The sequence below is a fragment of the Oncorhynchus kisutch genome, linkage group LG3, assembly GCF_002021735.2.
Source record: "Oncorhynchus kisutch isolate 150728-3 linkage group LG3, Okis_V2, whole genome shotgun sequence".
Classification (NCBI taxonomy): Eukaryota; Metazoa; Chordata; class Actinopteri; order Salmoniformes; family Salmonidae; genus Oncorhynchus; species Oncorhynchus kisutch.
The window spans coordinates 2,017,104-2,035,376 of NC_034176.2; the positions used below are offsets into that span (position 1 = coordinate 2,017,104).

The 18,273-nt window shown below is 43.1% G+C and overlaps 1 protein-coding gene across 1 annotated transcript in view; it reads left to right on the plus strand.

Annotated features, from left to right (window-relative positions):
- The first annotated feature begins 4,386 nt into the window (after positions 1 to 4,386).
- The window catches only part of LOC109880156 (atrial natriuretic peptide receptor 3-like), a 91,005-nt gene continuing 77,118 nt past the window's right edge, over positions 4,387 to 18,273 (plus strand). Inside the window, exon 1 of the mRNA XM_031816561.1 lies at positions 4,387 to 5,363. Coding sequence (XP_031672421.1) covers positions 4,694 to 5,363 — 670 coding nt within the window. The 5' untranslated portion in view covers positions 4,387 to 4,693. The remainder of the gene's footprint in view (positions 5,364 to 18,273) is intronic.

Consider the following 18,273-nt stretch of genomic DNA (forward strand, 5'->3'; position numbering starts at 1 on the left):
AGAACTAAATATGGTACACTGAGTGTACAAAACATTAGGAACACCTTCCTAATATTCAGTTACCCTCAGTTTTGCCCTCAGAACAGCCTCAATTCATCAGGAGTATGGGACTCAATTCATCAGGGTATGGGACTCAATTCATCAGGGTTCACCTACTATTCACCTACTACCATACCCTGTTCAAAGGCACCTCCTACCATACCCTGTTCAAAGGCACCTACCACCATACCCTGTTCAAAGGCACCTACTACCAGACCCTGTTCAAAGGCACCTACTACCAGACCCTGTTCAAAGGCACCTACTACATACCCTGTTCAAAGGCACCTACTACCATACCCCTGTTCAAAGGCACCTACTACCATACCCTATTCAAAGGCACCTACTACCATACCCTGTTCAAAGGCACCTTCTACCATACCCCTGTTCAAAGGCACCTACTACCATACCCCTGTTCAAAGGCACCTACTACCATACCCCTGTTCAAAGCCACCTACTATTCACCTACTACCATACCCTGTTCAAAGACACCTACTACCATACCCTGTTCAAAGGCACCTACTACCATACCCCGTTCAAAGGCACCTACTACCATACCCTGTTCAAAGGCACCTACTACCATACCCTGTTCAAAGGTACCTACTACCATACCCTGTTCAAAGGCACCTACCACCATACCCCGGTTCAAAGGCACCTACTACCATACCCTGTTCAAAGGCACCTACCACCATACCCCGGTTCAAAGGCACCTACTACCATACCCTGTTCAAAGGCACCTACCACCATACCCTGTTCAAAGGCACCTACTACCATACCCTGTTCAAAGGCACCTACTACCATACCCCTGTTCAAAGGCACCTACTACCATACCCTGTTCAAAGGCACCTACTACCATACCCTGTTCAAAGGCACCTACTACCATACCCCTGTTCAAAGGTACTTCAATATTTTGTCTTGCCCAGTCATCCTCTGAATGACACACATACACAATCCACGTCTCAATCGTCTCAAGGCTTTAAAAAAGTATTCTTTATCCTGTCTCCTCCCCTTAATGTACACTGATTGAAGTGGATTTAACAAGTAACATAAATTAGGGATCAAAGCTTTCACCTGGATTCACCTGGTCAGTCTGTGTCATGGAAAGAGCAGGTGTTCTTAATATTTTGTCCAATCAGTGTATAGCTTCACTTACAACAGTGCTGTCTATAGATTGAGGTCTTGGGGGATATCTTCTCTCTGCTTTGTAGCTAGTGATGAGGGGAACGTTAGGGGCACGTTAGGGGAACGTTAGGGGAACGTTAGGGGCACATTAGGGGAACGTTGGGGGCATGTTAGGGGAAAGTTAGGGGCACGTTAGCCTACCTCTCTCTCTCTGTCAAACACACACACACACAAGCGGGGGACATTAAACAAGTATACAGCATTAATATAAAACACACCCTGTCGTGGCTCTGACAGATGGCCTTGATTACATGAACCCTTTAATAGATTTATAAAGAGATGTGTGGTCATAAACCAGAACCCTTATTAGATCAACTAACAACCTGCCCTGCAGTATGGTCTGTCTGGACAATTATACAACACACACACACACGCAAACGACCTGCACTGGGCATCAACCAGACCCAGCCAGCCAGGCTGACTGCATCATATACCTTTTTATTTGCATTGTTATTTAACTAGGCAAGTCAGTTAAGAATAATTTCTTATTTTACAATGACGGCCTACCAGAAGGCAACAGGTCTACTGCAGGGGGACGGGGGATTTAATATAAGGTCAATTAAAGTAAAAAAACATAGGACAAAACACAATCACACAAAATCACGACAAGAGAGACAACACAACACTACATGAAGAGAGACCTAAGACAACAACATAGCAAGGCAGCAACACATGACAACACAGCATGGAAGCAACACAACATGACAACACAACATGGTAGCAAAACACAACATGACAACAACATGGTAGCAACATAACATCAACATGGTAGCAATACAACATGACAACAACATGGTAGCAACACAACATAACATCAACATGGTAGCAATACAACATGACAACACAACATGGTAGCAACACAACATGACAACAACATGGTAGCAATACAACATGACAACAACATGGTAGCAACGTAACATCAACATGGTAGCAATACAACATGACAACAACATGGTAGCAACATAACATCAACATGGTAGCAATACAACATGACAACAACATGGTAGCAACACAACATAACATCAACATGGTAGCAATACAACATGACAACACAACATGGTAGCAACACAACATGACAACAACATGGTAGCAAAACACAACATGACAACAACATGGTAGCAACGTAACATCAACATGGTAGCAATACAACATGACAACAACATGGTAGCAACACAACATAACATCAACATGGTAGCAATACAACATGACAACACAACATGGTAGCAACACAACATGACAACAACATGGTAGCAATACAACATGATAACAACATGGTAGCAATACATGACAACACAACATGGTAGCAACACAACATGGTAGCAACACATGGAATGAAGTGACCTCTATCTCCAAGTATATGTGAAAGTTAGTTCCTTAAGAAGGTTGTACCAGTTCCTGTAAAGACCTACACACCAGATGCCGTGTCTTTATTTGATGATCCTGTTGTTGCAGGAAATGCAAACATGTATTGAAGGTTTATAAAGGATTTTAAAGTTTGTAATTTCCGAAAAATGTAAGACTTGATTTGCCCTACAGAAAAAAATGATCAAACCCATTTAATAATTCATATTTCGTGTTGCTGTTGAATTATTTTTCTGCTGTGAGAAACTGGGTCAAAGTAATATGGCATCTGTAGCCACAGGATGTTGTACAATTAAATAACAAGGTGTCCTGTTAGTTAAGCAGAATGACTCCAAATAGCAGCTTCAAATTGCACCCATTGGTGTAATCAGGATAAGGGGAGTGTCTAAAGATATCACAGACTGGAGACCCAACATTACCTCAAAACCCCTGTCATTATTATAATGAGACTTCTGGAGAACGTGTCCCCTTATATGTCAATGAATTACGCCAGCCACAAAACCATGTGGCCCATTTAAATGTGTCATGAATGAGAGGTTGTTACTCATATGGGATCTTTTTAGGTGACTCATTTTTCAGGCCCAACATTTAACGGGGCATGAGAAATATACCCAGGCTGGGATTGCCTCTTCTCCTTATTTAACATCCAACATTTAGTACTCAACTGTTGATATCTATCCAACACAACATAGGAGATTTTTATTTAACTAGGCAAGTCAGTAAAGAACAAATTCTTATTTACAATGATGGCTTACTCCGGCCAAACCCGGACAATGCTGGGCCAATTGTGCACCGCCCTATGGGACTCCCAATCACAGCCGGTTGTGATACAGCCTGGAATCAAACCAGGGTCTGTAGTGACGCCTCTAGCACTGAGATGCAGTGCCTTAGACCGCTGCGCCACTCGGGAGAAAGATACCATTGTTTCCCAATAGACCAACACAAATCAGTGAGCTAGGCTTACTAGGTACAGTCTATTGTTATTAAACAGATAATTTTTTGCTTAAAATCGCCTGGACAGTATAGGCATATATATATAGTGAACTAAAACCCTCCAAACCCTCCTCAACAGGCCTACTTCTTTACTATAGAACAGTTTATGTTGGCTGTGGCCACTAGGTGGCAGTCTATAGCAGGTTTTTTTCTCCCCCTCCCATGCAGAGCATCCTCACGCAGAACTAGAGTTTGATCGTTCATTCTGACTGCTGTCGTTCACTTTGGAACACTCGGCAAGATTCTAATACTGAATATGTTTAGTGGGGAGTCTAAAAGCAAAATGAATCAAAAATGTGGATCGGTATAATGTTCATTTGGCCTATTCATGTGCAGTATGCTTAAAGGTAAATTGATCAGGTAAGTTAAAGGTATTTAGTCTATTAATACAAGATATATATGCGCTACACTCTACTATACTGTATATTATATTGCATTGTGTAGCTCCAAACAGCTTAGACTCGTGTTTTTTTTTTAAATAGCAAAAGAAACATTGTTCTTGAAACTTTCCCAACAGTTTTATTTCTCTTTCTCTTTGAATTAAAAATAATAATAATTGCACACCGTTTATTGTATATGAGGCAATGCATCCCAGTGCATTCAGTCTCTGCCAATGTGGCAAAACGAACAATTATTTTCTCTAATTATAAAAAAAAATAAAAAAAATAAAAAAAAATAAGGACCTGTAGCTTTAAGAAAGAGGTGTGTTGTACAGGGATGACGCAGGAATAATAATGAAAAGATGCTTCAAAATCCCTCCCCCCCCTCAGCCAGCGTGTGTGGTAGCTGTCTGGGCAGTTACCATATTTAAACAAGAGGAATGACCAGAGAAACAGGAGAATTAGTTAGCAAAACAGAGGGGATACTTCCATCAGTTGAGGAGGTTGCAGGAGACTCTCTGTGCAGGAGCATACACTTCATACATTTAGAATTTTTATTTCATTCATTCAAAGAAAAAGGTTACTTAATTTAGATAATTTATTTTGGAAGACTCCACATTGGTATTTGCAATTTACCTGTGTACTCGGAAGTCTGCGGTTCCAGGGACGCAGTTGACTTGGAGAGCGAGATAAACATTTATTCATGATTATAGACAAAGCATAACTTTTAAAGTTGCATCATGCCATGTTACATTTCAGTGTGTTTGTACATTTGGCTGGGGTTGTTACCTGGCCGGACAAGTGCAACAGTGATTGAGGACATCGAAGTATTGGTGATGTTGCCAAAAAATAACTCTTATATGTTCTCAATAGCAAGAGTGGCCCCGGCAATAGAGTATGCAAAGCAGAGGTTGAAAATCGGAGGTGGTGTGTATTCCGGATTTAACTTTAATTTGCGCTATGAGGATTCTAACTGTGGCAATGATGCGCTCTTCTCCCTGGTGGACCGTTCCTGCGAGAAGAAACCGGACTTGGTGCTCGGTCCGGTGTGTGAATACGCCGCGGCGCCGGTTGTAAGGATGGCATCTCACTGGAACATCCCGGTAATATCGACAGGTGCTCTGGCCAGCGGTTTTAGTGACAAGGAGAAAGAATACTCTCACCTGACCCGAATCTCCCCGTCTTACCTGAAAATGGCAGAAACATTCTCGGCGATGTTCCGTCACTTCAACTGGAAAGACGCGCTGCTGATCTTCGATGACGACAAAGAGGAGAGAAATTGTTACTTCACTCTGGAAGGGGTGCACCTCAAACTCATGGAGGAATATCAGACCGTACACATAGCGATCAACACTAAAGAAGAGGGCCTGAACGCAGATGACATCATCAACTACATCTACGAGAGTGAAGGTAGGCTACTGTACTGAGGAAAGTCTCTACACTGTCCCATTGTATAGCGTAAATGTCAGAAATGTTCAACCATCTACACACGCTACCACTCATTATACTTATTGCACTTAAAATGTTCGCGTTCGTTCACACCCGTTGATTTCCCCCCCCCCCCCCCCCCCCACATTTTGTTGTTACCGCCTGAAAATACAATTGATGAAATTGAGATTGAGTCACTGGCCTACACACAATACCCCATATTATGTTTAAGACGTTTTTTTACAAATGTATTCTAAATGAAAAGCTGAAATGTCTTGAGTCAGTAAGTATTCAACCCCTTTATTATGGGAAGCCTAAATATGTTCAGGAGTAAAAATGTGCTTATCAAGTCACATAATAAGTTGCATGGAGTCACTCTGTGTGCAATAGTAGTGTTTAACATTACTTTTGAATGACTGCCTCATCTCTGTACTACACAAATACAATTATCTGTAAGGTCACTCAGTCGAGCAACGAATTTCAAACACAGATTCAACCACAAAGACCAGGGAGGTTTTCCAATGCCTCGCAGAGAAGGGCACCTATTAGTAGATGGGTCAAAATTGAGAAAAAACCCAGACATTGAATAACCCTTTGAGCATTGTGAAGTTATTAATTACACTTTGGATGGTGTATCAATACTCCCAGTCACTACAAAGATACATGTGTCCTTCAGGTGTCCTTCATTCCTTCAACTCAGTTGCCGGAGAGGAAGAAAACCACTCAGGGATTTGACCATTGGGCCAATGATGACTTTAAAACTGTTACAGAGTTTAATGGCTGTGATAGAAAACTGAGGATGGATCAACAACATTGTAGTTACTCCATAATATGAACCTAATTGACAGAGTGAAAAGAAGGAAGCCTGTGCAGAATAGACATATTCCAAAACATGCATCCTGTTTGCAATAAGGCACTAAAGTAAAACTGTAAAAAATGTGGCAAAGAAATTAACTTTATGTTCTGAACACAAAGTGTTATACTTGGGGCAAATCCAACACATCACTGAGTACCACTCTTCATATCTTCAAGCATGTTATTGGTATGCTTGTCATTGGAAATAACAAGGGAGTATTTTAGGATAAAAATAAATGGAATTGAGCTAAGATGGGAAAAATTCAGAGAGTAAAACCTGGTTCAGTCTGCTTTCCAACAGACACTGGGAGACTAATTCACCTTTTAGCAGGACAATAACCTAAAACACAAGACCAAATATACAATGGAGTTGCTTACAGAGATGACATTGAACGTTCCCGAGTGGCCTAGTTACAGTTTTGACTTAAATTGGAGTGAAAATCTATGGCAAGACTTGAAAATGGCTGTCTAGCAATGATCAACATCCAACTTGACAGAGCTTGATGAATTTTGAAAAGAATAATGTCAGAATATTGTACGATCCAGGTGTGCAAAGCTCTTAGAGACTTACCCAGAAAGACTCACAGCTGTAATCACTGCCAAAGGTGCTTCTACAAAATATTGACGAAGGGGTGTGAATCATTTTGTAAAATAGATTTTTCTGTATGTCAGTTTCAATAGATTTACTACAAATGTAAAAACATATTTAGACTTTGTGAGGAAAAACATTAAGGATGTAATACAACAAAATAATAGAACAAAATGTGTAATATGTCAATGGGTATGAAGACTTTCTGAAGCCTCTGCTTTTCTGCTGCCCAATGTCCAATATGGGAGGAAGTTATTCAGAATATGGGAGGAAATATGCCAAATATTTACAGCTATGTGAAGAATACATTATCTCCAACATGTTGAATCAAGTATAAATTAAAGTGTTTGTGGAATTTACTTCTTGCTTACTTCAATAGCACATAATGCTGTAGGCTGCTGGGCCAACTGCACTGGGACGACTGCACTATGTATAATAGGCTACTGGGTCGACTGCACTGGGACGACTCCACTATGTATAATAGGCTACTGGGTCGACTGCACTGGGCCGACTGCACTATGTATAATAGGCTACTGGGTCGACTGCACTGGGACGACTGCACTATGTATAATAGGCTACTGGGTCGACTGCACTGGGCCGACTGCACTATTTACAATAGGCTACTGGGCCAACAGTACTGGGCCTACTCAAACCCATGATGGGTCCATTCTTGCTACTATTGAATTACTACATGATTTAGCTTCCCTCCCTGTACTGTGTGGAGAGTGGCCTTTGTCTCAGGACACTGTTGCTGTGATATGAGGAGAGAGTGATCTCCCTCCCCCTCTGTGTGTTGTCACAGAGGGGTGAGATGGGTCTTCCCTCCTTTTCAGTTGGCTGTTCCCCCCCTCCCTCCTGCTCTGTATGTTGTCACAGAGGGGTGAGATGGGTCTTCCCTCCTTTTCAGTTGGCTGTTCCTCCCTCCCTCCCTCCCTCCCTCCCTCCCTCCCTCCCTCCCTCCCTCCCTCCCTCCCTCCCTCCCTCCCTCCCTCCCTCCCTCCCTCCTGCTCTGTATGTTGTCACAGAGGGATGAGATGGGTCTTCCCCTCTTTTCAGTTGGCTGTCCCTCCCTCCCTCCCTCCCTCCCTCCCTCCCTCCCTCCCTCCCTCCCTCCCTCCCTCCCTCCCTCCCTCCCTCCCTCCCTCCCTCCCTCCCTCCCTCCCTCCCTCCCTCCCTCCCTCCCTCCTGCTCTGTATGTTGTCACAGAGGGGTGAGATGGGTCTTCCCTCCTTTTCAGTTGGCTGTCCCTCCCTCCCTCCCCTCCCTCCCTCCCTCCCTCCCTCCCTCCCTCCTGCTCTGTATGTTGTCACAGAGGGGTGAGATGGGTCTTCCCTCCTTTTCAGTTGGCTGTTCCTCCCTCCCTCCCTCCCTCCCTCCCTCCTGCTCTGTATGTTGTCACAGAGGGGTGAGATGGGTCTTCCCTCCTTTTCAGTTGGCTGTCCCTCCCTCCCTCCCCTCCCTCCCTCCCTCCCTCCTGCTCTGTATGTTGTCACAGAGGGGTGAGATGGGTCTTCCCTCCTTTTCAGTTGGCTGTTCCTCCCTCCATCCCTTTATAGCTGGAACACTTCATGCCCCTAACTAATGCCCACACACACATGCAGACATACATGCAGACATACATGCAGACATACATGCAGACATACATGCAGACACACATGCAGACACACATGCAGACATACATGCAGACATACATGCAGACATACATGCAGACACACATGCAGACATACATGCAGACATACATGCAGACATACATGCAGACATACATGCAGACACACATGCAGACATGCATACATGCAGACATACATACATACATGCAGACATACATACATGCAGACATACAGTTGAAGTCGGAAGTTTACATAATCGTTAAAGAATCTAATCTTAATGGAGTCATTAACTAATTTTTCAACCACTTCACAAATTTCTTGTAAACAAACTATAGTTTTGGCAAGTTGGTTAGGACATCTTTTGTGTGCAATACACAAGTCATTTTTCCAACAATTGTTTTCAGACAGATTATTTCACTTATAATTCACTGTATCACAATTCCAGTGGGTCAGAAGTTTACATACACTAAGTTGACTGTGCCTTTAAACAGCTTGGAAAATACCCCCAAAAATTATGTCATGGCTCTTAAAAGCTTCTGATAGGCTAATTGACATCATTTGAGTCAATTGGAGGTGTACCTGTGGATTTATTTCAAGGCCTACCTTGAAACTCAGTGCCTCTTTTCTTGACATCATGGGAAAATCAAAAGAAAAAAAATTGTAGACCTCCACAAGTTTGGTTCATCCCTGGGAGCAATTTCCAAACACCCAAAGGTACCACGTTCATCTGTACAAACAATAGTACGCAAGTATGAACACCATGGGACCACACAGCCGTCATACCGCTCAGGAAGGAGACGCGTTCTGTCTCCTAGAGATGAACGTACTTTGGTGCGAAAAGTGCAAATCAATCCCAGAACAACAGCAAAGGACCTTGTGAAGATGCCGGAGGAAACAGGTACACAAGTATCTATATCCACAGTAAAACGAGGCCTATATCGACATAACCTGAAAGGCCGCTCAGCAAGGAAGAAGCCACTGCTCCAAAACCACCATAAAAAGCCAGACTACGGTTTGCAACTGCACATGGGGACAAAGATCGTACTTTCTGGAGAAATGTCCTCTGGTCTGATGAAACAAAAATAGAACTGTTTGGCCATAATGACCATCGTTATGTTTGGAGGAAAAAGGGGGAGGCTTGCAAGCCGAAGAACACCATCCCAACTGTGAAGCACGGGGGTGGCAGCATCATGTTGTGGGGGTGCTTTGCTGCAGGAGGGACTGGTGCACTTCACAAAATAGATGGCGTCATGAGGATAGAAAATTATGTGGATATATTGAAGCAACATTTCAAGACATCAATCAGGAAGTTAAAGGTTGGTCACAAATTGGTTGTTGCAAAATGGCTTAAGGACAACCAATTCAAGTATTGGAGTGGCCATCACAAGGCCCTGACCTCAATCCTATAGAAAATGTGTGTGCGAGCAAGGAGGCCTACAATCCTGACTCAGTTACACCAGCTCTGTCAGGAGGAATGGGCCAAAATTCACAAAACTTATTGTGGGAAGCTTGTGGAAGGCTACCCTTAATGTTTGACCCAAGTGAAACAATTTCAGGCAATGCTACCAATTACTAATTGAGTGTATGTAAACTTCTGACCCACTGGGAATGTGATGAAATAAATATAAAGTTGAAATAAAATCACTCTCTCTAATATTATTATTATTTCCCCTCTCATAACTTAGCCTACTGTTCTGACTTGGTGGTGCACAGAAATGTAATCATTGAATATTGTAAGAGCTTTCACTGTCTGCTTATAAGCCCTCTTTATTTATCTTAGAGTTCTGACTTGGTGTACAGGGAGAACACTGTAAGAACGGCCCATGTTCTGAATTCTGTCGCTGTACGTTTCAAAAGTGCTGAACAAATAGTTATATTGACTACGTCCGTCCTAGCTTGCTCATTAATGTCTTAATCGAAATTACGGATTGCCTCTTATCCGCTTGTCGTCCCCTTATGCCAAAGTTTGTACATCTCAATCGCCAGTAGAAACCACATTTGCTTGTTTGTACATCCGCCAATATCAGCCATGTTTTTTTTAAAGAAAGTAAATGAGGCTGAGTTAACTGTTGGCTGCCAGACTCTGCTGATAGCCAGGTGTACCAGTGGTAAGGTGTTGGGACTGCTGTTGGGACTCTGCTGTTGGGACAGCTTTATGTAGGCCCTAACAGTTTGTGGGCACCGTTTGTCACCGTTATAATGCAATTAATGTATTGTTTAGTGTTGTGTAGTGGCTTTGTTGCAGCTACATCATTTTTTTGCACCACCAAGATTTACATACTGGAATTGCCACTGAAGCTGACAGTCTGCACTTTAACCTCACAGTCATTGTATAATTTCAAATCCAAAGTGCTGGTGTACAAGCCAAAACAACCAAACGTGTCACTGTCCCAATACTGTTGGAGCTAGACACACAAATATTCTATTTCTCCACTGCCAATCACATTATGCTGTGGTGAAACTCTCCCCCATCACTCTTTGCCAAAGACAACACCTGCCCTCCTGTGCCCCCTGCCTGCCTGCCTGCCCCACTCTCTCCCAATGGCAGCTCCCCTCAGCTCCGTCGGTGGCTGTGCCCACTGTTTCCTTTGGAACAGCCCAGGTGTCAACATATCTGCCTGCTGTCAAAACGATCCATTGTCTCTCCGCTGCAGAGCTCTGCGAGATGGCCAGCCATTCCACCATCCTCTGTTCTGAAAAAGAATCACTATTCAGTCAGATCTCATTTCATTGGCACTGAGCAGAGGGATGGGCAGAAGGGTGGAGAGCTGGGTAGATGGGTGGATAGCTGGATGGTTGGACGGTTCTATGTTGTCTTATCAGGGCTATTCCCGACAAAAAATAATAATCTTGTTCGACCAAGAGTCGTCTTTAACATTTTTAAACGTGTATTTTTCCATATATAGACACATCCTATGTGTTTTAATCAAATATACCATTCAACAGTTTGGGGTCACTTAGAAATGTCCTTGTTTTTTAAAGAAAAACACTTTTTTTGTCCATTAAAATAACATAAAATTGATCGGAAATACAGTGTCGACATTATTAATGTTGTAAATTACTACTGTAGCTGAAATGGCTGATTTAAAAAATATATATATATATATCTACATAGGTGTACAGAGGCCCATTATCAGCAACCAGCACTCCTGTGTTCCGATGACACATTGTGTTAGCTAATCCAAGTCTATCATTTTAAAAGGCTAATTGATCACTAGAAAACCCTTTTGCAATTATGTCAGTACAGCTGAAAACTGTTGTACTGATTAAAGAAGCAATAAAACTGGCCTTCTTTAGACTAGTTGAGTATCTGGAGCATCAGCATTTGTGGATTTGATTACAGGCTCAAAATGGCCAGAAACAAAGACTTTTCTTCTGAAACTCGTCAGTCTATTCTTCTTCTGAGAAATGAAGGCTATTCCATGCAAGAAATTGCCAAGAAACAGAAGATCTCGTACAACGCTGTGTACTACTCCCTTCACAGAACAGCACAAACTGGCTCTAACTAGAAAGGAAGAGGAGTGGGAGGCCCCGGTGCATAACTAAGCAAGAGGACAAGTACATTTGAATGTCTTTGCCTTTATTACAGCATTGCACATTCTTGACATTCTCACAACCAGCTTCATTAGGTAGTCACCTGGAATGCATTTCAATTAACAAGTGTGCCTTCTTAAGTTAACTTGTAGAATTTCTTATTTTTTTATGAGCCAATCAGTTATGTTGTGACAAGCTAGGGGTGGTATACAGAAGATAGATCAAATAAGCAAAGAGAAACGACAGTCCATTACTTTAAGACATGAAGGTCAGTCAATACGGAGAAGTTTCTTCAAGTGCAGTCTCAAAAACCACCAAGCACTATGTTGAAACTGGCTCTCATGAGGACAGCCACAGCAAAGGAAGACCCAGAGTTACCTCTGCTGCAGAGGATAAGTTCATTAGAGTTACCAGCCTCAGAAATTATAGCCCAACTAAATGCTTCACAGAGTTCAAGTAACAGACACATCTCAACATCACCTGTTCAGAGGAGACTGCGTGAATCAGGCCTTCATGGTCGAATGTCTGCAAAGAAACCACTACTAAAGGACACCAATAAGAAGAGACTTGTTTGGGCCAAGAAACACAAGCAATGGACATTAGACGGGTGGAAATCTGTCCTTTGGTCTGATGAGTCCATATTTAAGATTTTTAGTTCCAACCGTGTCTTTGTGAGACGTGGTGTGGGTGATTGGATGATCTCTGCATGTGTATTTCCAACCGTAAAGCACAGAGGAGGAGGTGTGATGGTGTGGGGGTGCTTTGCTGGTGACAAGAGAGACGGTGTGCTGCATCAGATGACCTGGCCTCCACAATCACCTGACCTCAACCCAATTGAGATGGTTTGGGATGAGTTGGACCGCAGATTGAAGGAAAAGCAGCCAACAAGTGCTCAGCATATGTGGGAACTCCTTCAAGACTATTGGAAAATCATTCCAGGTGAAGAGTGTGCAAAGCTGTCATCAAGGCAAAGGCTCAAATGTAGCATATTTTGATTTGTTTAACACTTCTTTTTGGTTACTACATGATTCCATATGTGTTATTTCATAGTTTTGATGTCTTCACTATTATTCTACAATGTAGAAAATAGTTAAAATAAAAACCCTTGAATGAGTAGGTGTTCTAAAACTCTTTACCAGTAGTGTACAGTGGGCACTATCAAGCCTGTAGTCTGACTAGGATATACAGCTGTTACTATCAAGCCTGTGGTCTGACTAGGATATACAGCTGGCACTATCAAGCCTGTGGTCTGTAGTCTGACTAGGATATACAGCTGGTACTATCAAGCCTGTAGTCTGTAGTCTGACTAGGATATACAGCTGGCACTATCAAGCCTGTAGTCTGACTAGGATATACAGCTGGTACTATCAAGCCTGTGGTCTGTAGTCTGACTAGGATATACAGCTGGTACTATCAAGCCTGTAGTCTGACTAGGATATACAGCTGTTACTATCAAGCCTGTGGTCTGACTAGGATATACAGCTGTTACTATCAAGCCTGTGGTCTGACTAGGATATACAGCTGGCACTATCAAGCCTGTGGTCTGTAGTCTGACTAGGATATACAGCTGGTACTATCAAGCCTGTGGTCTGACTAGGATATACAGCTGGTACTATCAAGCCTGTGGTCTGACTAGGATATACAGCTGGTACTATCAAGCCTGTGGTCTGTAGTCTGACTAGGATATACAGCTGGCACTATCAAGCCTGTGGTCTGTAGTCTGACTAGGATATACAGCTGGTACTATCAAGCCTGTGGTCTGACTAGGATATACAGCTGGTACTATCAAGCCTGTGGTCTGTAGTCTGACTAGGATATACAGCTGGTACTATCAAGCCTGTGGTCTGTAGTCTGACTAGGATATACAGCTGGTACTATCAAGCCTGTGGTCTGTAGTCTGACTAGGATATACAGCTGGTACTATCAAGCCTGTGGTCTGTAGTCTGACTAGGATATACAGCTGGCACTATCAAGCCTGTGGTCTGACTAGGATATACAGCTGGTACTATCAAGCCTGTAGTCTGACTAGGATATACAGCTGGTACTATCAAGCCTGTAGTCTGTAGTCTGACTAGGATATACAGCTGGTACTATCAAGCCTGTGGTCTGACTAGGATATACAGCTGACACTATCAAGCCTGTGGTCTGTAGTCTGACTAGGATATACAGCTGGTACTATCAAGCCTGTAGTCTGACTAGGATATACAGCTGGTACTATCAAGCCTGTGGTCTGACTAGGATATACAGTTGGTACTATCAAGCCTGTGGTCTGACTAGGATATACAGCTGGTACTATCAAGCCTGTAGTCTGACTAGGATATACAGCTGGCACTATCAAGCCTGTAGTCTGACTAGGATATACAGCTGGTACTATCAAGCCTGTGGTCTGTAGTCTGACTAGGCTATACAGCTGGTACTATCAAGCCTGTAGTCTGACTAGGATATACAGCTGGTACTATCAAGCCTGTGGTCTGACTAGGATATACAGCTGGTACTATCAAGCCTGTAGTCTGTAGTCTGACTAGGATATACAGCTGATACTATCAAGCCTGTGATCTGTAGTCTGACTAGGATATACAGCTGGCACTATCAAGCCTGTGGTCTGTAGTCTGACTAGGATATACAGCTGACACTATCAAGCCTGTAGTCTGACTAGGATATACAGCTGGTACTATCAAGCCTGTAGTCTGACTAGGATATACAGCTGGCACTATCAAGCCTGTGGTCTGACTAGGATATACAGCTGGTACTATCAAGCCTGTAGTCTGACTAGGATATACAGCTGGCACTATCAAGCCTGTGGTCTGACTAGGATATACAGCTGGCACTATCAAGCCTGTGGTCTGACTAGGATATACAGCTGGTACTATCAAGCCTGTGGTCTGACTAGGATATACAGCTGGTACTATCAAGCCTGTGGTCTGACTAGGATATACAGCTGGTACTATCAAGCCTGTGGTCTGTAGTCTGACTAGGATATACAGCTGGCACTATCAAGCCTGTGGTCTGTAGTCTGACTAGGATATACAGCTGGTACTATCAAGCCTGTGGTCTGTAGTCTGACTAGGATATACAGCTGGCACTATCAAGCCTGTGGTCTGACTAGGATATACAGCTGGTACTATCAAGCCTGTAGTCTGACTAGGATATACAGCTGGTACTATCAAGCCTGTAGTCTGTAGTCTGACTAGGATATACAGCTGGTACTATCAAGCCTGTGGTCTGACTAGGATATACAGCTGACACTATCAAGCCTGTGGTCTGTAGTCTGACTAGGATATACAGCTGGTACTATCAAGCCTGTAGTCTGACTAGGATATACAGCTGGTACTATCAAGCCTGTGGTCTGACTAGGATATACAGTTGGTACTATCAAGCCTGTGGTCTGACTAGGATATACAGCTGGTACTATCAAGCCTGTAGTCTGACTAGGATATACAGCTGGTACTATCAAGCCTGTGGTCTGTAGTCTGACTAGGCTATACAGCTGGTACTATCAAGCCTGTAGTCTGACTAGGATATACAGCTGGTACTATCAAGCCTGTGGTCTGACTAGGATATACAGCTGGTACTATCAAGCCTGTGATCTGTAGTCTGACTAGGATATACAGCTGGCACTATCAAGCCTGTGGTCTGTAGTCTGACTAGGCTATACAGCTGGTACTATCAAGCCTGTAGTCTGACTAGGATATACAGCTGGTACTATCAAGCCTGTGGTCTGACTAGGATATACAGCTGGTACTATCAAGCCTGTGATCTGTAGTCTGACTAGGATATACAGCTGGCACTATCAAGCCTGTGGTCTGACTAGGATATACAGCTGGTACTATCAAGCCTGTAGTCTGACTAGGATATACAGCTGGTACTATCAAGCCTGTGGTCTGTAGTCTGACTAGGCTATACAGCTGGTACTATCAAGCCTGTAGTCTGACTAGGATATACAGCTGGTACTATCAAGCCTGTGGTCTGACTAGGATATACAGCTGGTACTATCAAGCCTGTGATCTGTAGTCTGACTAGGATATACAGCTGACACTATCAAGCCTGTAGTCTGACTAGGATATACAGCTGGTACTATCAAGCCTGTAGTCTGACTAGGATATACAGCTGGCACTATCAAGCCTGTGGTCTGACTAGGATATACAGCTGGTACTATCAAGCCTGTAGTCTGACTAGGATATACAGCTGGCACTATCAAGCCTGTGGTCTGACTAGGATATACAGCTGGCACTATCAAGCCTGTGGTCTGACTAGGATATACAGCTGGTACTATCAAGCCTGTGGTCTGACTAGGATATACAGCTGGTACTATCAAGCCTGTGGTCTGACTAGGATATACAGCTGGTACTATCAAGCCTGTGGTCTGTAGTCTGACTAGGATATACATCTGGCACTATCAAGCCTGTGGTCTGACTAGGATATACAGCTGGCACTATCAAGCCTGTGGTCTGACTAGGATATACAGCTGGTACTATCAAGCCTGTGGTCTGACTAGGATATACAGCTGGTACTATCAAGCCTGTGGTCTGACTAGGATATACAGCTGGCACTATCAAGCCTGTGGTCTATAGTCTGACTAGGATATACAGCTGGTACTATCAAGCCTGTGGTCTGACTAGGATATACAGCTGGTACTATCAAGCCTGTGGTCTGTAGTCTGACTAGGATATACAGCTGGTACTATCAAGCCTGTGGTCTGTAGTCTGACTAGGATATACAGCTGGTACTATCAAGCCTGTGGTCTGACTAGGATATACAGCTGACACTATCAAGCCTGTGGTCTGTAGTCTGACTAGGATATACAGCTGGTACTATCAAGCCTGTAGTCTGACTAGGATATACAGCTGGTACTATCAAGCCTGTAGTCTGACTAGGATATACAGCTGGCACTATCAAGCCTGTGGTCTGACTAGGATATACAGCTGGTACTATCAAGCCTGTGGTCTGTAGTCTGACTAGGATATACAGCTGACACTATCAAGCCTGTAGTCTGACTAGGATGTACAGCTGACACTATCAAGCCTGTGGTCTGACTAGGATATACAGCTGACACTATCAAGCCTGTGGTCTGTAGTCTGACTAGGATGTACAGCTGGTACTATCAAGCCTGTGGTCTGACTAGGATATACAGCTGGCACTATCAAGCCTGTAGTCTGTAGTCTGACTAGGTTATACAGCTGGTACTATCAAGCCTGTGGTCTGTAGTCTGACTAGGATATACAGCTGGTACTATCAAGCCTGTGGTCTGTAGTCTGACTAGGATATACAGCTGGTACTATCAAGCCTGTGGTCTGAAGTCTGACTAGGATATACAGCTGACACTATCAAGCCTGTAGTCTGACTAGGATATACAGCTGGTACTATCAAGCCTGTGGTCTGACTAGGATATACAGCTGGTACTATCAAGCCTGTAGTCTGACTAGGTTATACAGCTGGTACTATCAAGCCTGTAGTCTGACTAGGTTATACAGCTGGTACTATCAAGCCTGTAGTCTGACTAGGTTATACAGCTGGTACTATCAAGCCTGTAGTCTGACTAGGTTATACAGCTGGTACTATCAAGCCTGTAGTCTGACTAGGATATACAGCTGGTACTATCAAGCCTGTAGTCTGACTAGGTTATACAGCTGGTACTATCAAGCCTGTGGTCTGTAGTCTGACTAGGATATACAGCTGGCACTATCAAGCCTGTAGTCTGACTAGGATATACAGCTGGTACTATCAAGCCTGTAGTTACTTTGACCTTTTTATCACCTTGGGAATATATCTTCAGACCAGTTTACCTCGATAACCACGAGAGGGCTAAGGTTTGAGACCAGACCAGTACCTCTATCACAGAGGGAAATAACATTTGAGTAGATTGCTGAATCTTTTAACCATCCCACGTGGTTAAACTCTTAGACTATCAATATCAACAGAATAAGACCAAGTCTTTGATATTCATTACTAGTCTGCAGCTAGGAATTCGGTATCATTGAACACGAAGACCGACAACCGCCGAAACATATATTCTATAACAACATCGCTGAACTATCCATTCTAACCATGGAAGAGAGAGAGGGTGGACAAACTTCAACAGAAACAAACATTCCAACGACACACTGAGCGTAAATATATATATATTGCAATTATTCCCGAATGAGTGAGCATTCATGTGCAAAGGATTGGCATTTCAATTGTTATAATTATCACTCTGTCTAACAAGCCGCCATACCGGTTTAGCCCACATGAGACTAACGTGAGGTAAATAATAATTAATTAATTAAGACTAAGTGATCAGATATTAAAATATCTGAAAGTTATAAGG